This window comes from Enoplosus armatus, chromosome 9, assembly GCF_043641665.1.
Source record: "Enoplosus armatus isolate fEnoArm2 chromosome 9, fEnoArm2.hap1, whole genome shotgun sequence".
NCBI lineage: Eukaryota > Metazoa > Chordata > Actinopteri > Centrarchiformes > Enoplosidae > Enoplosus > Enoplosus armatus.
This window is the reverse complement of record NC_092188.1, coordinates 21812254-21832433: the sequence shown is the minus strand read 5'-3', so window position 1 is coordinate 21832433 and position 20180 is coordinate 21812254. Positions and strand designations below refer to the sequence as shown.

The window sequence follows — 20180 nt, the reverse complement described above, 5'->3', positions numbered from 1 at the left end:
AACACTCATGTTCATCCATTGGTTTTCACTGAAAGAGACAAATGAAGGACAAATGAAGGTTCTTTCAAGGTTTTTTTTACAATCTGATCTTCCTAAACATTTAGTTTGCATTAGCAGTCGTTTCTTTAATTCAAAGACGGCCGCTCACTTAAATCATTTAAAGACGGGTCTGATTGGCCAGACTCCTGCCAAAACTGAACAGCTTAACTAATAACTGGCAAATTCACTGATCTTGTTTGGAGTTCTATAATGCAACATTTAATTAAACCATTTCTAATTTATCAGTAATGTATCAGTTTATTTTAATCTAACTCAGCAACAGTGTGCCCTTCCAGTGGCCACTCCAGTTTCCATAAACCTAGAACTACATGGCTACAAATACTAGTACACACTGCAAGTATTTAACCCCGGCAAGCGAAACCACTGATTACTTTCCACTTCTATTAGCCCACTGTCCATCACCATTTGCCATGACCTGAGGGGATTTAACACGTGTAAAAGGATACATAAAAATAAATAAATATACAGGTAAAAAAAAAAAGAAACAAATCACAAATTCAGTCATATCCCAGGTTACAACAATTAAGTCAGCTTTATTGTTATTTATACATCACTGATACATTGTATTCTGGTGAAATAACTGGAAGAATTATCCATATTATTCTTTGTGACTCTCCACATGGACACAAATACTGGTGTGGAAGACCAGAAAGGGGGGAAGAAAGCTCCTTGGGGGAGGGTCACGTACTGTACACACACTTCCCTTGGCCCGCCATCATCTGCCTGTCAGAGGTCAGTCTGCCTGCATACCTACCTGCGCCCACTGAGACTCACCTGGCAGCCACATGAGGAGAGACACCGAGCCCTGCTGCCACGTTCAGCCACATTCAACCCCCCCTTCCTACCTCAGAGTAATCCTCCTTTTTAGACACAAAGAGCATTAGGGAATACCCTTATTGATATTGGTAGCAGCAAGCTTTCTACTAACAGTTAACATCTTTATGATCTAAACAAAAAAAAGTACTGTACAGCTACTGCTAAGAGAATATAAGAACCTGGCCTTGACGCTTTTACACCAGATTAAAGTGCTAGAAGCAACCCACCAATCCACACTTTATTATATATATATATATTTATATAGCATTATGTATTTTCATATATATATATGTGTGTGTGTGTGTGTGTGTGTGTGTGTGTGTGTGTGTGTATGTATATGTATATATATAGAAACAAATCTACTATTTTAACATTAATTTACAGGGTAATATACATTATATTGTAACAGCTGAAATATCAGCACAAATAGATCACTGTCACACTTAACAGCAAAATATATATGATTATATAACTCCATATATAATCATATATACCAATATATAATTGTCATATATGCATGTAAAACAGGTAACCACGTCTCAGGCTTTTCAAATGATACCCAGCGAAGCAACTGTGTATCAAGACGTAAAAGCTTTACAAGTTTCTCTCTTGAAAGATGACAGACGGCGGCAAAAGTGCCGCGACCTGCGGGGTATTTGAGGTCACAGGACAGTTATTTGCATATTCCACAAATCTATTGCAACACGTTACTGTCTACAAACAGTACAGCCGGCATCCTGCGGGAGGAGCCGGTGTTAGCTGGACTCACACGTACACCCACTGAACAGAACGTTACGACGATGGGTGATCTGATTATAGCTATGTGCTTTCAGATGGTGTGCTATGACAGTGAACAACAGGAGGACTACAATACACAATACTCTATAGTTTAGCCTCAGAAGACAACCCAAAACTGTACTGTACTGTACTGTAAAAAGGATCCCCCCCCCCCACCATCACTCTGAGTTAAGTGTCATCGTATCCTGCTGCTGATGAGTTTCGTATATTGGTGTTTTACCACAAATCACAACTTTATTTTGACACGCCACCATCACCAAGAGTAATGGAATGTGCTTTTGTCTCGTTTATTTTCCTCTAACTGGGTCTCTCTCCGTCAAGGCTGACAGCACAGTGAGTGACATCCTACCAATGAACAGTTCTAGGGGGGTCTGAGAGGGTGCCGGGGACTCCTTGAGGTTCTGTAAAGTTCAGACACACGATCTGGACCAGTAGGGCGGGTCTCTCTTCTTGCAGCAGTCCCAAACCTCAGCCGCCATCATCTTCACCACCTCTAAGGTGAGAGAGGCTCCGATGGTCTCTTCCTCTTTCAAAAGGCCTGATGGTCCCTTCCCCCTCTCCCCATCCCTCTGATACAACCCTCATCTCACCATCATTTTCATTGCTTTACACACTCCCCCTACTCTGCAAAGACGCTGCACAAGGCTGTAACAAGATACACACAAAGGTAATTTTTCACAAAGAAAAAAAGCTCCGTAATAACTGCAGTAGTAACGCACAACAAGCATCCGATAGCTGGCTTCCGGCCTGGGGAGCCCTGGTGATGTGCAGTTAGGTTTGGGACGTTGCCATTGTTCTAAAGGAGGAGGACTCCTCCCTGTTTGCCCTTTGCAGGACGTTTTTTTCCCTGTGGTGCACTGTTTTGTTATTCAAAAGCCCAGATCTCTATGTCCTGCACATAGAAATCCTCCTTTTTTGAGAGCATGGGGTTCCCAAATGTTTTACAGGAGTGACTCCTGCCGTGGTAGAGGTCTCCGTCCAGCCACAGGCCGAACTCGCCGCTAAAGGGAAAGAGAACAAACGATCCAACGCATCACTTATCTGCCTCTTCAATAGTATTACTTCATTCAGCAGGCTAACTTTAAACTATACTGTATCATCAGATTCATTTAAAACAAATGTTGCTGGAACACTTTGTCATAAGTGCACGCATAAAAAGCAGCTTGGACTCACCTTCCTCCACCAAAAGCTAAGGAGTCCATATCTCCTTTGATGAAGAACATGTTGTCACCTGTCCATTTGTACACCTGTTGCAGACACAGTAGAGCATATATTAGAAGGTATTGCGTGACATATTCAGTGTTGACATAATCTAATAGTTTCTGTCCAGTAGTAATTACCATGATGAGAACAGATCACACGCATGTTTATCTCAGTGAGAGCAGGGCTGAGCGATACGGCTTATAAATAATATCTCTATATTTTAGGCTATGCTGCGATATACAATTTAACTCTTGATGTACACATTTTCAAAAAATTACACACCGTAAATTCTCAAATAGTGCAAACGTATGATGATGCTGTAGAATATGAAGCATTGGTGTAGATTCAATTACCAAACAGTATGTAAAGTAGTTAAAATGAGCACAACCGTAACCATCTACAGCAGTAATATCCTTCTTCTCTGGTTAGCACACCTGCAGCCTAACTGCACCCGTGTGTGTGTGTGTGTGTGTGTGTGTGTGTGTGTGTGTGTGTGACGGAGTCTAGCGGAGTTTGTTGTGAAAGTGAGCCTCTCCCGGTGTGTGAGGGGTAGTCACGTTACTTTAGTCAGCCGTAAAGTGAGTAAATAAGCTCGTTACTGCGGCGTCTTCTTGTACTCACATTCACAGCAGAGTTAGTCCAGACTGTGAAAAGGTAGCTAGTTGGCAGCTAAAGAAAAGGCTAAAGTCAATTAAAATGGCCTCAAACCGGAGGTCACATACATGATCAGATGATTGATCGTGTGAATGGTATCATGTATAAGGATGTGTACACAGATATTTATCACAGCATGTGTTTGAGTGTCGCATGCATCGAGAACAGCCACCACATTCACAGTGTGCACGTCATATGGTGTATCGGAGAGTCAAGTTTGTGTCAAGGCTGCAATATACATGCTTGGCAGTCTTTTCCACGCAACAGCATTGTCTTGCAAATGTGTGTGTGTGTGTGTGTTGAGATGCTGCCTCTATTCTTGTAACAACATCTTTTAATTTAGTAGTAATTGCTATTTTTCGGCCACTTGGGCGCAGCGGAACAAGCCGTAAACAGAACAGCTTATCGACACATCCAGAAGATGCCTGATGAAAATCAAAACAGTGGGCAAAAGCATGCAAAAGGTTCTGTAAAACTGAGGGGAACTGAGAGTGATCATTCTCTGCTGGTTTGTCACAACAAGTGACACCTTTCCCATTACACAGTCATTTGATCCATTGTTTGTATCAAAAAATATTGATTAGTGCAGCTTTAATTTAGCAATATATCAATCTGCTGTATGTCCTCTTACCATGAAGGACACTGCATGTTGACAAAACTGCACATTCAAATGTCCAACTTTAATAATACATTTGAATGTTGGAAAAAGTACGTTCTTACAGAAACCCAACATCTTCAAACTGAGGAAGACAGCGTACCTCAAACTCTGGATTGAAGGTGAAGAGGAACGTCTCTCCTGTGCCGTAAAAGCCATCGCTGACTTTAAAGGGCTCAGATGCCAACGCACCAAACACCTGGAGGAACCAAACAGAACAACAACTGACTGCTGTACACTTGGGGTATGTTAGCGCTATAACTCTGTTCTGACATATTACACTGCCGTGCTGAATTTGCAGCTCACCTGGCCATCGCTGTCCTTTATAACCATAAGCACCGGGGTGTCCTGGCCCTGCATAGCTCTGTACAGCGTCTTAATGCTCATGCCATGCTTTGATGTGCCAAAAGCCAGCGTCCACGGGTACCCAATGGTCCGTGGTGGGAGATTCTTGGCAAGCTGTGTGTGTGTGTGTGTGTGGGGGGGGTAATAAAGAAAAAGGAAGGATGGAGGAGGAGGGGGGGGGTGAGAGAGAAAAAGGAAATGAAACACAGAAAGGCCACAGCCACCAATGCTCAATTACATCTGCGGTGACCTTTTAACACCGTCTGGCGTTTAAAGAAGAGTAACAGGGCTCCAAACACAGAGCCGTCTCAGGAGAAAGAGAGGTCCAGCACTCCCAGAGAGAGCCTGCTGCCCTGCTGTTGACAGACGGAAGGATTAACAGCGGCTGTGGTGCATGGGGAGATAAAGCCGACAAAGGCGCTGGAGGAGCAGTGCAGTGTATGCTTCATTTTAATGGACGGATAACACAGACACGGACTGAAACATGGAATTAAAGTGACAAAGTTTAACAGTATGCTGCACCATTTCCTCTTTATGGTACAAAAGGCCATTAAGCGTCCTGTTCGCTCTCCCAATAATTCATCAGTCCCTCCATCAGTGCTCTTTTCTTGTTGGTTCAGCACGTCCTCCTCCAGCGGTGGAGCTGAAGCAGGCGTGTAATCAGCGGGCTTGGAAACGAAGCCGCGAGGAGATGAGCCCCGACTTGGCTCACCTCTGCTCCGCTGTGAGCCGGGCCCGAGCTCCAAGCTCTGTCCTCAGGGTGATTAAAGGAAGCCGCATATTGGCAATCTATTGCTCAATATGCCAACTGGGACTCATTTGGAGTGGTGTGTGTATGTGTGTGTGTATTAACACACAATGCCTGCAGGGAACACACCTCAAACAACATATTAGAAATGTCTGTTTGATGTGTTTCTCACGGGTCATTCCCTTTAAATAAATGACATACAGATTCAGATCCATTTCTACATAATCAAAGATTTCTTCTTCTAGGAAAGAATGACTTTCTTTGTTTTACATGCACCAGATTTGAAAGTGCAATGACCACCAAATCTTCAGTTTTTGCATGTTCGCATTCAAGCCAACCACATGACACACAGCCTGTATTTAAGATGGAACATATCCATTTAAACTTTCCCAGCTTGTGAGTGGCAACAATACAATATAACTCATTTTCCAAGAAGGCTAGGTGATTTCCCAAAGCAACTGGGCACTGTAGTTTTTAATCAAACTTACTCTAAAACTTTAGTAAATTGTGTATTTGTTGGGCACTATTTTCAGAAGCTTATTAATACACTTTTTGTGCACCAGAGAGTATTTATGGCGGCAAAAACAGCGTATGTGGGATTGAGTCTTAACACGAACACAGCGCCCATGTTTTGTAGAACAAATGAACATGTCACACAGCGCAGAGTGTGGCTCATTGATGTAACAATGGAGCTCCATGGCACAGAGGAATACGATATATCCAGCAGGATCAACTCATTGTGGGTTTTAGTCTTTTCATGCGATTTGTGGACCATAAAAAAGTATAGAATATCACCGGCCTTATCCTGTAAAGTTGGATTTACATATAGATGCACAAAGTTAGATAAATGATATGTTATGTGTAGTGTTGCATTAGAACTGGTCTGTACCTTCTCTATCTGGTCCGCCTCCAGGAGATCACTGGGTTCTCTGAGGTTGGGTTTGAACGTTTCTGGCTCCAGCTCTGTCTTGACGGATGTGCCAAGCTTGGAATTCACCTCTTCCTTGGTGGTGATCTACAAGTACAAATAAATGTCAGGTATGCATACACACAGGCAAGGAGTAGTTTAACTTCAGCTTCCATAAAGCACTGATACTGGGTGGGTTCAATTACAGCTACAGTCATCAATCTACGATTATGTTTGTTCATATCAGGAAACCAGTGAGGCTACGTAGAGCACTAACCACTAGCAAGCCGTAACCTGCAATAGTATTAGGGCATGGGCAACATGTAGGATCTGAACTGATAAATAATGAATTTTAAAAAGCAGAAAAGGTTTAACTTAACAACTCTAGGATAACGGCTGGGATGTCAGGGGTAACATGAGGAAACCTTTAACCATAGCAACAAAAGCTCCCATTTTAAATCCAACTGTTTTTTTCCTGCCAAAATTATAAACACAGCATTTGCTAGCAACACAGTGATAATCCAACTATTTGATGATGACAGCTGAATATCTTCCTGCCACTCTCCAGTGCCAGATGACTAGGATTGGTTTGGCAGGACTAGGAGAGAGAGCGGGGCAGAGACACTGTCTGGGAGAGGAGAATGCAAAGTGAATAGGAAATCAACCCAATGAATAATTTGCGCTCCGCTGTTTGACATTTTCTCTGACCACCGGACTGTTTGGGTTATTTATCTTTCTCGATAACAGAGGCTGATTGTGGAGCGCTTCGCCACCGGTAGCTGGGATGCTCTCATGTTTCAGTTCTCATTCAAATAGGGCCTACCTGCATTGTCCTCAGAAAACATCATTCACTCTGTCAGGCGAGTCTTACTTCCTTCCACCCTCCCACAAACACACCATCTCCTTGTCCTTCAATACTCTTGACTGTCTCTTGCTCAGTCCTCACGCAGGCCACATTCTTTACATTCAGCTCATTCGAGCATCAAAGGGAATTTTCTTTTTCAGAAAAAATTTCCTACAGAAACACCCATTTCTGTGTGGCCTATATAAAATCTACACATTTGACAAGTACAAACAGCTAGTAATAACTACCTAATAACCAGACTGAGCTAGTGGGTTGAAGCACTAAAAACGTCATGACAACAAGTCTAAGGACAGCCTGACACATGGAGATAAGGCTGCTGTCACGTGAAAACCTCATCACTCCTAACAACGCCAGTTTTCTGTAATGAACTGATAAAAAAAATATTCTCAAATGCTTGAGAAGTCCCAAATTGATCTTGTATGGCATGTTTTGAAAAGGTTTTGTGAGCCCAAACACTCATGAAACCCACTCATGACTTTTATGTAAAGAAATGGGAACATGTGCTTTTGAGGTTAGTACGCAACATCAGCAGCAACTAAAGCCTGCAGTATGGAGCCTATGGGAGACCATGTTGGTGCGGACAGCAACAGGGCTTGGCGGAGCAGAGAGAGAGAGGGGACAGACAGGGCTGGTCAGGGCACCTGGAGTCGTTTGCAGAGCGAGCGCAGATCTTCACTGTTTAGCGCGTCAATCCGACGGTGGTACTCCGTCAGAGACACTACCTGGTAGTACAAAGACAGGAACAGGTGGAACATAAAACTCTGCCACTCTGTCGCTAGCCATGGGAAGGAAAGGGTGAGTTTTGGAAGGTATTATGTGCACTAAGTAGTGCGATTCCAGCAAACTTAACGCTGCTCGTATAATAAAGGTAGATGTCCCAAATTTGAGGAAACAAACTGTAACAAAGGCTTAAGGCCACTGTTAACAAATTTACTTTGAGTAAGAGAGATATGGGGCATTTCAGAGCACTCAGTCATTTTGCATGTTTGTGTAATATGTTTAATATCATCACCTTTAGATGCTTCAGTTATACTCAAAGTTGACTTAGACCAACAGGACAGAAACAACACAGCAGCAGAAAGAAAGTTGACCCAAAATGCAAAAACAAAACAAAAACAAAAACAAATTTCTGAGAGTTTGAAGGCTGTCCACAAGATTTGAATGCTGGAACACGTAGCAACAAACACAAATAGCTGAGGTTCGACTGATGCAACAATACTTGGCCAAGTCCATGAACAAGAACCCACTCTCTTGTTTGTCAGGAACAACAATCCACAAAACTACAGCCCAGACAGACCAACACAATGACCTACTAAGCATGGCTACATTCCAACAAAGTTACACCCCACGCTGAAAACTCCACCGAGAGCTGCTGCCTCTGTTCTGCCACTGAATAAACGTTGGCGTTTAATAGTCCACAGTGTCTCAGTACAGGGAAGATATTTAAAGCCTGATGCACGAGATAAACAAACACACCCAGTATGGGCACAGATGTCATAAGCAGTCTTATAATTACTTACTTTTTTCCCCCCATCTCTATTTTTATTCTTTTCTTTTTTCTTACAACTGAGATCATCTCTCACTTACCTTGTTTACTTTTTTGGTAACAAGCTGCCTCTTTACAGCTCTCAATAATGTAGCAGAGAGGGTAAACTACAGCCCTCATAAAAAATGCATCTGTGCCTCACGTCACCTACAGCTGAATGCACCTCAAGCTAGCAGCATGCTAGCCTGCTGCAGACTTTTCAATGTGAATCAAATGCCTTTTATCTGAAGAGATCAATGTCATGAAAAAGGTCAGCGTTTGGATGTGACCGGTGAATTCAATTCTGCCATACAGCACAAATGGCTAATAAACAGTCACTCAGCGAGCTGTAAACTCAAAATGATACCCGGCAACTCAAAAAAAGTATGGTAACGTAAGGTCAAAGAAACTGGTGAGTGAAAACCGGAGCAGCATCTTTTAACTGGCATCTTGTACTGGAAACTTTCAGACAGCCTACAGAGCCACACACATCCTATTACACGGTGCCAGGGGGACAGACGACGGATGAGAGCACTGTCCTGACTGCCAAATAGTAGTCAGATAGTGGCCACTTTGTTTAACAACAGTCACTGAACTAGACCGGACTGGCTAAAGGGCTAGCAGGCTAGTTAGCTTCGCTAGCGGGCTAGCACGGCTTGCTAACAACAACAGCGAGATAACATACAAGAACATACATCGCTGGAGACTGAAAACATGAACTAGGCACTCGGAACATACACAGGTATACTTAGGGGTCAGCTGTTTCTCTTGGTCTTTGACCCTCCTAGAAAACATGTCTTGCTTTCTGGGCGAGGTTGAAGCTGGAAAGTCACATTACAGATCCTTTAAGTTCTCCCTGTGTAGCCCCGAGACAAGCAGACGGAGTTAGTATGAAGCCAGGCAGCCTGCTCGACTAAAATAGAAACATTTTTTTCCAGTGGGGTCTATACACCGTATGATTTGTGCGACATCGGTAAAATCCAATAACAACACGGGACAGGAGGGAAACCGGCTCCTCATTGGTTAAAAAAACGATGATCCCATCCCATAACCGACAGGATTTAAAGACACAGTAACATCACTATCCCATGAGGTACACATTCAATAGATGTTGGCAGATAATCTGCCGGAGTCACAAAAAACGAAATCTAAATAAATGTGAAACTTGAATTAGCTTTGTTGAAAAAAACACATCTATTTTGTTCCTTATAGCTCCATGTAAAAACGTGTTGCTTAAAATTCACGTTCTGTCAGAAAGGACAAACTAAAGCAGCAGGTCCCTATTTACTTATTCAAATGTAATGGATCATGTAGCCTCTGTTTGCCAGAAGTCTAGGGACAAACAAATCAGTCCACTTTGTTTCCTACATCATTCATTTACATTAAAATTTAAATCCAGGCCACTGCTTCCATCGTATCAATTTCTTCATACAATGAATGCATCCTTTTCATTATCCACAGGCTCGTAAACAATCTCATTTGACCAAAACCCATCCATGGTGTGCAGCAATGTGCACTAACGGTGCCGAGAATCTAGATAGATATCCCCCATCTATGCCTCCTAGTCTTCCACATTCTGTAAATGTACAATAAAGACACTTTGAGAGGTAAGCTTGACAAAAAAGGAAGACAGATTGAACCCACATCAGTGCCACATGAGTTTGAGGGATTTTATAACCAAAAACAAAACAAAACAGTCTAGTTGCTCACTATTTACATTCTCTGCATATGTTGAGCAGCTCATAATGATGTTAGCCTTTTGCCATTCAGCAAAATAAGTTGCCGAATGCTGACCAACACTAGTGACAGTCACACAACATGTGATGAAACTACAATACACCGACTTAGAGGAGTAAACAATTACACAAACATGCAAAACACTTTGGTTGGAAGCTCGGAGAAGCGCATTTCCAAGCAAAGCAAGTGTTCACACAACTTACATAACTTATATGTGATAGAAAGTTCACACAAAAATCCACCATCAAATCAAGAAATATGCAGCGGTACACAGAAGTGCAAAATACAGAAGCAGAATACAAAAACTAAGGCTTGACGACTACACAGTTCTGATGGATTAAAAACCAAGAGCAGCACTATGCATTGAATAATGAAATCAAATCAACACAGTTATTTAACGTGTAATTTAACATATGATACACCACATAAGATTCTGGTTTCACAGGTTATGGATTAAACCATAGTGGGGGGGCTATACTTAATCCATGTCTGTGAGGCTTGTGACAACACAACAGCTGCACTTTAAGCGAGGTGAGGGAACACTTTTAGCCGTGTAGACCTTACCTCCCATTCCTTGACATTGAGGTCAGTGATGAGCTCGTCCTCAGCCGTTTCTGACACCTCATTCTTCTTGACAACCATAAACCCAGGCTCCTGTCCCATCCCCCTGACCCCCTCACCGTACATGTCCGGGCTCCACTGCATGAAGAACACATACAGGTGGTCTGACCTGGGGGGCAGAGACACAGAAAAACCTTTGAGAGAAGAGGCTTTGTTCCTAAATGCTGCAGAGAGAGAAGTTGGTCCTGCAAGAAATGAATTAGTGAATTGGTCATCTGATTAAACTTGCTCAATATTTTACATGTTAGCCCTGGGCTAACTTAGCCCCGTTTCACACTGGCACCTGCCGTGTTTCGTTGATTCTCAGGGGACAACCCCCGCAAACTCTGGGCTAACCCTGCTCCGGAGCAGGGCCAGCAAGCCCCAGGCTAAAGTCGGGGTTAGTCCACTTGGAATGTGTGAGGAATGTGCCAGTGTGAAAGCTTTCTTTCTTAGTGCAGTGTGAAACAGTTAAACCTGCATTCACTGATTTTGCTGGCCACTTGGTCGGCAGGGCAACGAGCTGTAAACACAACATTCACATATTATAATTTTGTTATTCATCACTTATCATGTATTTGCTTGTTGTACAGCAAGCGTGCTAGCTAACAGCTGCAACATTAGCATTCATTTGGAGTTTCTGGACACCCAAAGAATCTAAGTCCAATATTCACTCTCCTTTCTTTACAAAATCTCCACCAACTACTGAGGGAAATATCTGGCTTCTTGGCTTCTAAATGCACCACAACGTTCACCAGCTAGTTGTTAACTTTGTCTGTCTGCTGTTTGGTGTTGTAGCGTACAGTGGATTTATGACAGGTTGTTTGCCGATAAAACAGCTGCAGGTGGAAACACGGTTGATGCGAGTTGTGAACCAAAGCATTAAAGTTGCGGGCTATAACAAACTGATTTACACAAACAAATACAGAACACGGCTTGTGTCACACACCGCTGTGGCTGGTAGACATGAACGGGCTGTGGCAGACTCAGTAGGCTGAGCTGTATTCAGTGTCATGGCCGTGCATGGCTCATTCAATAGCCTCTCTTTCTTCCCACGCCATTGCCAGGACACTTAAAGACACATCATGCAGGTCGTCTCCCATCTAGGTCAAGCTACAGAGAGTCTAGCGGCGTCTGAAGAAAAGGACTAAGAGCCGCTGTGTTGTCAGTTCGAACTGCTTATGATCACTCCTCCCACACACGCACCTTAGCCCGCTTGCAGTGCCAAGAAAGACAAGTACAAAATAATGAGTACTAACATGCACAAGTCTTTAAATGCTATCTTTGAACCTGCCATGTCCCCGGGCTATCATCCCCAAGAGTAGCATGCATCACAGCAAGCTTGTTTTCCAGGTAGGAAATGCTGTAGCTAGGCAACCTGGGGATGTAAACAACAAAGCTTTAACAAGCAAGACTTCTGAAGTTCATAGTGAATAATGAAGTGAGGGGAATTTCAGTGTCATTACTGCACTCAGGCACTCCACACATCGCACAACCAAGACGCACTTATGGTACCATGACTAACTAAAAAGGACACGCCTGTTTGTCTGATTCAAATGTGATTAGCAGCCTCAGAGAGCACCATGTGTGTTGCTGACACATGTACTGAAAACAGCCCTTTTGCGTGCTCGTCTCTGAAAAGATACAATAGACAAAGTCTCATCACTGCGCTGGAGACAGAGACTTTGGTATGTCCAGTCAATTCCAGATTTGGCTCAAATTAATGGCTTTTATAAGAAAAGTGACTTATTAAATTTAGCTATTGCTGCAATTAGGATTAATTCTCCACATGAACACATTACGCAACTTGTGTGGAAGCACATATTTTCTTGTAATGTGTCTCCCTCCAGTGTGAGGAGCTCTAATGTAATTACGACTACTGCTGACTTGGCAACTGTGCATCCAGACGGAGCGATCCAACTTGGAAAAAGCACACAAACAAGCCAGGGCTATTTTCAGCTCGTATGAAACATCATAAATTTCAGCGTAGGTCAGAAAAAGTTCATGAGCATCTCTGTGGTTGAAACGCTTTCTGAGAATACAAAAACGTCCTTACTGTACGATCCTTACTGTTACATGGGTCGTGTGTGTGTGTGTGCTCCAGTGCAGGAATAATGTGTGTGTGTGTGTGTGTCTGTTTCCCAGCAGAGTGAATGAATAATAAATCATTTTGCTGTCTGGCAGAAGCCGCAGTGGGAGTCAGACCTGTCAAAGAATGCATATTTGATTGGTTTCAAATATTAAAAGGACTGGAGGTGAGGTGCCTTAGTAACTCAGCTGACTATTGTTGTGCGTTAGGACTATGTTCGGATCGCATGAGGTCAAACTCCTGCAGCTTCCTACATTACAAACAAAGTCTGCTGCACTGTGGCGCTCATCACCGTCTTTAACAGAGGCTGCTATATCATGTACTCTGCTTTGTATTTTTCCATTTTCCATGTAATCAGGGTAAAGCCTGTTATTTGGGCTACCACACCAAAGGATTTGCTTGTATTCAAATGCATCCTGCACAGGGGTAGAGGGAGGTGTGGCAGAGACACTGACCTCTCCTGCGGCACAGCGAACCAGTACTCGTGCTTCTTGCCCTGCTGGGCATACTGCTGCATTGAGGCGCTGGCGTTGGAAACAAACGTCTTCTTCATGGGCTTCCCCACCCGCAGACACAGGAACTTGTGGGAGCGGTGCTTCCGCCTCTCCGCCGACCCTGTACCTGTAGGGGGAAATCAGCACATGGTCACATGAGCACATAAATGTGTTATGTTATGGCTTAATAGCTATAACAGGATTGTAACAGGAAGTTGTTAGATGAGAAGATCGATACCACTATTGTACCTGTACTCTAAATTTGAAGCTAGAGCCAGCAGCTGGTTAGCTTAGCTTCGCATGAAGACTGGAAACGGGGAAAACGGTTAGCCTGGCGCTAGCATTTACACATGACAAATGAATCAGTGAGCTTTACAGGTGTTGGTAGGGCAGATTTTAGCTTTGGGCAGAGCCAGGCAAGCCGTTCCCAACTGTTTCCACTGTTTCTTTGTGCTAAGCTAAGCTAACCAGCTGCTTTAGATTCAGCGTACAGACATGGGAGTGGTATCTTCTCATCTAACCCTCGAAGGAAAGCCAATAAGCATATTTCACAAAATGTCAATGTAAATTCCTTTCAAAATCATGTATCAAAACAAAATACATCTCCTTGATTAACTGTTCTCTTCCTAATACCTACTTTATTTATGTGACCCAGTTTTCTATCTTCTATTTGCTGGCTACCTCAGTGGGCATTACTCATTTTGAGACAGAAACGCAACAGATGACACAAATGGAGTAGCACACTATAATTGATAGTGGCACTGAGACTTCTGCCATTATCACTGGCCTCAATGGCCTATTATAAGGTCACAGCCCCAGGAAGCTGAATGAGATCACTGTGCCAGTGACATCACAGTGGCACATATTGTCAGCTCCTGGTCGGGCAGCTCTACATAACTTGCAATAATAACAGACCAAATAATATTAATCTGCTTAGACAACACAGCTCAGTGGGACAAATTCAATTTTCTAAATGCATTAATTCTGTATTAATGCAGCTTGTTTTTGAGGTTGCTGCTGTTCCTTGTGTGGGCTGTGCTAATGTGCACAGAATAATGGGCAGCCCTGCTGCGATCCTCCTGAGTTAGAGCTGCTTTTGCCGCCTGGCTCTCTGTGTGACAATAATTGCCAGGGAGAAAATGGTAAATCTTTCTCCCACTGTTTTGGTCTGTTTCTTCTTGGGGAGAGAAATCTTTTTTTGGAATCACAACTGCGTGTCCAACTAGAGTGGGTTATATGGACACGAGTGAGCCAGTGAGTGTGACAGACTGAGGCCACTGTTTGATAACCAGATGCTGATTAAAGGATGCTGCCATGGTTCTGTTTTGCCTATTAACTACTAATTGCATAGTATTTGCCAGCCATTATCTCTAGCACATCTGGCTTTTTTTTAGTAATTACTTCACTTCCAGGCAGTCGCTGCTTTCAATTTATTTCAGTACCCTGAACATCATCTTGCTGGAGATAGGTCATCCATCACAGTGAACGTTCTGCTACCTTTATGAAGTTACAGTGTGTTGTCACTGTGCAGTAACACAGTCTTTCTTCTTCTGTTTGGTGTGCAATTCAGATAATAGATAATTAGTTGATGAAAAGCGGCGTCTTGAAACACAACGTGGGACGGACCAAATGTGCTTTGCAAGAATTCTGCCTACCCGCATTTGACAGGTTAAACCTAGTACCAGCATGCCTCTTTAATCTTAAACTAAGCAATGGACAGAAAATAAGTTCCAGGCTTTTATGGAATTCAGTATATGTCCAAATCCTCATGAAAGCAAAACCAGAGAAAGACCTCTGAATGCTGTCTCATAGGGGTTTTGATGTTGGGTTTCATCGTCACTGTGTTTCCCCCTTTGGGTACGAGGTGTGTTTGTGGCATTTGATAGGCTTTAGCTTATCGCCTGGAGGAGTGGCCCAGACCACCAGAGCCAGAGATCAAAATGCATAAAGGCCCATAAAGCCCGGCTAGCTCCGCCAAACAACAGAGACGCTGCCATTTCCCTTCGTCTTTACATTCCAATTACTAGCAGCAAGGAGGAAACGGAAAGGTTATCAGGACAACATGAGAGAGAGATTCTGAAGCAGCCGGAGACGACAGCAACTCACTTTGATAGTCTTCAGAAGAATAGGGATGTTGGGTTGCAGCTAAAGGGCAACATGAGGCCAGATTCATCACCTGAAATATCCTCACAAGGTTTAAGGTGTATGTTTTCTAACTGTTTAACTGTTCTAAGTGTGTTTACCCTCTGCAGAGTTCTGTGTGCCGTCCTTTTGCGTCTGCTCTACATTCTCCCTTTCCTCCTTGCCTTGTTGCATAGTGTCTGTTTTGGAGACGTCTGCCCCCTCGTTGGCATCCCCCTGTGGCCCGGAGGTGCCGTCTGTGGCACCAAGGGTGGCTGAGCTTTGGGACCCTGGGCGAGAGGTGCTGCTGCTGGGACCCTGGGCCTGGCTAGTGCTGCTGCTGGTGGTGGTAGTGGGTGTGCTTGGTGGCTTCTCTACACTGTGCTGCTTGGATCCCATGGGGGACTGGCTATCATTTTCTGTGGCAGTGTCTGGTGGATTGTCCTCTGCTTTGGCCGCGGCGGGCTCCTCCGTCTGGCTGACCGAGGCCCGGGCGCCGGCACTGGTGGCCTCCGCCTGGGTGACGGTTTGCACGGACTCTGTGGAAGCGCCGGAGGACTTTTCCAGGCGGAGGTCCTCGTTAGACGCTTGCTCTTCCTCCCGGATGGGGGACAGCTCTGGCTCGGTGAAGACGTCTTCGGAGATGGAGCCGTCGGTGCTGCGCGGGGCCGTGCTGCTGCTGTCATTGGCCCCCGGCTCCCTCAGGCGCTGCTCCGGGTCCTTCTGCTGGGAGGGATGTCTCTCAGCTGGAAGAGGCTCGAGGTCACTGGAAACATGGAAGAGAAGCAATAAGACACATGCAGCTCTATCAATAATAAAGGAATATAGCATGTAGCATGTATAGCATGTAGGTGTGTATTCCACTGTGTGTTGATATATGGATTTTAAGCACGTCACTGATATTATACAGGGAGATCAGTTTGGGTGTTATGGATATTATATTATTATATTACGGATATTATTACTCTGCCTGTAAAAACAATAGTGAAGCAAAAAAAAAAGACACTCAGACAAATCTGTGGGAGGAAACATGAGTGAATCCTCTAAAGTGGCTGCTTCCTGCATAAAGATTCGAGAAATCAGAACGTAGGAGGGTGAAGGCATGCTTCATTAACCCTGGTGTAATTGTCGTTTCCTTTTTGTTTTGGGAAGTGGGGGGGGGGGGGGGGGGTTGCTGATGCAATCTGACCACGGGTGAAGCAGAAAGTGACATTGATTACAGCGAGGTTGGTGCATTTCTGTGAGGGTGGCAGTGGGAGACAGACACGTGGAATTTAATAGTGGAAGAAGGTGTATAAGTGCAACCATAAGAACAAGAGTGTATTCAGGAGTAAATCAGAGTTAGAGGTCAGCATTTGCATTTACATCAGCATATACATGTGTAGTCATCATAAAAGTCTTCTCCATACACACTCCAATATGTGAGTACATGTCAATATCTTTTCTTACTCGGGCACAGCCTCTCTGATCTTGGGGTCAGTGATCTCCTTGTAGATGGCGGCAGACTGGACTTCCTCCAGAGGACACATGATGCCGTACTCCTCGCACCCATGGGCCTGAACCAGGGGGTCCATCCGGTGAGGGTCGAACATGATGTTGTTGGGTGTCACCAGCAACACCCCGCTCACTGCACCCTGAAATCGCCACAGGAGAGGGATGGATGAGGAACAATGGGATCCATGACAACTTTTAATACATAAAAAGGAACAGCGTGGCATGTTTATCTACCACACCAAAAGATAATCTAAAGCACCTCCGCCACATAAACAAGTGGAGACCAAATCCATTTGAGACCGCAAATGTCCTAAATCAAGTAGAAGTTATTGGCTGGCAGTGCGGACCACTTCAGTGCTGTCATTTGGTACCTGGGCGTGAATCAGCAGCGGTTCGATACCATGGATCTGTGTGTGTCTGAGAGCAGGACAGCTGCCTGGACAGAGCAGTGCGTTGGCAAACACACACACACACACTTTCAGATAGGCAGTGATGGACCAGCTGGGTGGAGTCAGTGAGTATTTCAATGTAGGACGTCCTGGGAGCTGGCTGCCATCCAGCCTGACCAAGCCACAACACACACACACACACACACACACACACACACACACACACACACACCAATCTGACCAGCGTGTGTGTGTTCAGCGGTCAAATGTATCAAAAGTGACATTCAAGGGCGTGCATTGTCTGTTTTCTGTCTTACATGTTTTGTTTTGTTTTTTACACTGTTTTATCATCGTACCAAAATGCACGTTTTATTTCTAGAACCAAACACTATCAGATTTACAATCAAATCCTGGTTTTACAAGAAAAGTATTGAACAGAGATAAAGACGACTTAAACACAACATTTAAACGTACTGAAGACCTTTGAAGATTCCCAATTTAGATAACTCAGTTTACAACACTTAGCCAGGGTGCTGCAAACTCCCTGGTTATAGGCCATGTGAACCACATTAACTATAATCAGCACAATTAAACTACAGTCAGGAGAGATGCTTGGCTTCATGTGCTGGTCTACAGGGTCATGATCTGCCCACACATGTGCCCACAGTATTTACTGTGCTCTCATCTTACCCTCCCTTTCTGGTTTCTTACATAAAAAAAAAAAAAGAAAAAAAAGAACTCAATGCATCTGTGTTCGAAGAAAACACTTGTGAAAGACTGCCTTGTTTACATCTACTTCAGGTAGCGATTTCACCAGCAACGGAAAACAGCCAACGAATGTTATGTTTCCACAGTTAACGAAACTGAAAGTGGTCATCACATACAGCATTGTGGAGCAATTGGATTCTGGTCTGCTAAAGTGGAGTTCCTGATATTTTTGCTTCACTTGTCCGTCTGTCTGTCCCATGACCAGAAGGGCACACGGTGATCTTCAACAAATGCCCATACTCATAAATGTGTGCATCTTTTACACTGTATCTTACCTTGCCATCAGTGATGTACTTGCAGTTGATCTTGAGGAACTTCTCTGTGAGGGCCTCTTCCTCCTCGGAGGTGGATGACACCACTCTGGACTGGCGCAGGGCCGGGAACACTGGAGGGTGAACGCCCTCTGGTCTAGGGGGGCCATCAGAGTCCTGGAGGTAGTTGTGGACATTGGTGTAATTAGGAGAGGGTAGGAACTAGACACCATTTGTAAGTACAAAATTTTCAGCGGTTCTTGAGGCTGGACTACTCTGTTCTTCGTCACAATAAACAGAAAGGGTACATTTTATAGTTAGGAGCGAAATTAAGTGATGAATCCAAAACTGTGAAAGCTGTGTCCCATTTCATCCTGGTGCCTACACACAAACATCTACACGAATGCATCATGTCTAAATCCCTGAATAGCATTCAACCAAACAGACTAAATAATAAGCACTGTCGAAAAGGCATTGCTTGGTTCACTTGGTAATCCACGGTGTAACTAATTTGTGTCTCATTTCATCAAACTAATGCGTTTGAGTCTCTAAATGTATTATCTATATATAAACAGATATTTTCTGCACAGCGGGACAATCGGGTTAAAAGAAACCCAATGAAAGCCAAATGAGTGCACCTCCTGTGTGCCTGAGCTTCACACAGGCAATTAGGTGAACAACATTCATATGAGACCGAAGCTTTAATTATTGTGCTTTTTGCGCTCTATTGATATTTTCATTCAACTGTATATTCGACTCAAGACTCTCATTGTGGTTGTTTAGAGTCTGATTTACTTTCCAACAAGATATGTCTTCATACAGTGACTGTTGACATATATCTGTGACTGCAGGTCCGTTCAGTAATCCATACACGATACAAACAAGCCTTCTGACTCAGGTGTATGTGTGTGTGTGTGTGTGTGTGTGTGTGTGTGTGTGTGTGTGTGTGGGGGGGGGGGGGGGGATAAACTATTCTTGTTTGTCTGCAATCAGCCAAGAAGGAATGTAAATTACGTCTCAACTATGTTGTTCTATTATAAAATAACTAAAGCACTTTTCTATACCCAAAGCGGCCTAGAAATTTATTTTAATATAATAATTATTTGTTGACACATAGACTATAAAGCTACTCTGTTACTGTTTCTTCGTGGCACCATGGTAACTCTGCAATCTGCTACAGATGGTGTGTCTGCTGGGCTGGAAACACGAGGTGTGGTGGGTTTGGTGTTTCTACCGGTGGCCTGTTGCCATGCGATATCTGCGCCACGGGGAGAGACTGACTGAAGTCTGTCTGAATAACTGTCTACGGGGACAACTGTCTGGCTGGGAGACATTTTGTAGGACAGTCAAATTGGATGGAAAGATGAGAAGAAGCGAGGGATGGGAGAGATAGGGATGAGAAAGACAAAAAGGGGAAACTGCGGCAGAAGCAACGACAAAAAGGGAAAGCAGTGCAAAGCTGCTGTGGAGAAATAAAAAGACAGGCAGATAAAGAGAGCTAAAGGCAATGAAAGAGAGTGATTGGAGTGAGGACGAAGAACAAAAGGGAAAAGGAGGACAGAGAGGAGTGTGTGGGAGGAGGATTTTGACCGGGAGGGGAGGGCGTCAAAAGCCGGTGGAGTGTAAAGTGAAGTGCGGTGAAGAGCTTAGAGAAGAGAGCC

At 43.9% G+C, this 20180-nt stretch overlaps 1 protein-coding gene across 1 annotated transcript in view; it reads right to left on the bottom strand.

The window, feature by feature from the left end:
• Window positions 1-573: 573 nt before the first annotated feature.
• oxr1a (oxidation resistance 1a) overlaps window positions 574-20180 on the bottom strand; it is a 62333-nt gene continuing 42726 nt past the window's right edge. Inside the window, exons 5-15 of the mRNA XM_070911594.1 lie at window positions 18544-18696; window positions 17067-17251; window positions 15740-16383; window positions 13458-13623; window positions 10878-11043; window positions 7693-7773; window positions 6169-6294; window positions 4493-4645; window positions 4290-4385; window positions 2848-2921; window positions 574-2675 (exon numbers count right to left, since the gene is read on the bottom strand). Of these exons, the coding sequence (XP_070767695.1) occupies window positions 2540-2675; window positions 2848-2921; window positions 4290-4385; window positions 4493-4645; window positions 6169-6294; window positions 7693-7773; window positions 10878-11043; window positions 13458-13623; window positions 15740-16383; window positions 17067-17251; window positions 18544-18696 (1980 nt within the window). The 3' untranslated portion in view covers window positions 574-2539. The remainder of the gene's footprint in view (window positions 2676-2847; window positions 2922-4289; window positions 4386-4492; window positions 4646-6168; window positions 6295-7692; window positions 7774-10877; window positions 11044-13457; window positions 13624-15739; window positions 16384-17066; window positions 17252-18543; window positions 18697-20180) is intronic.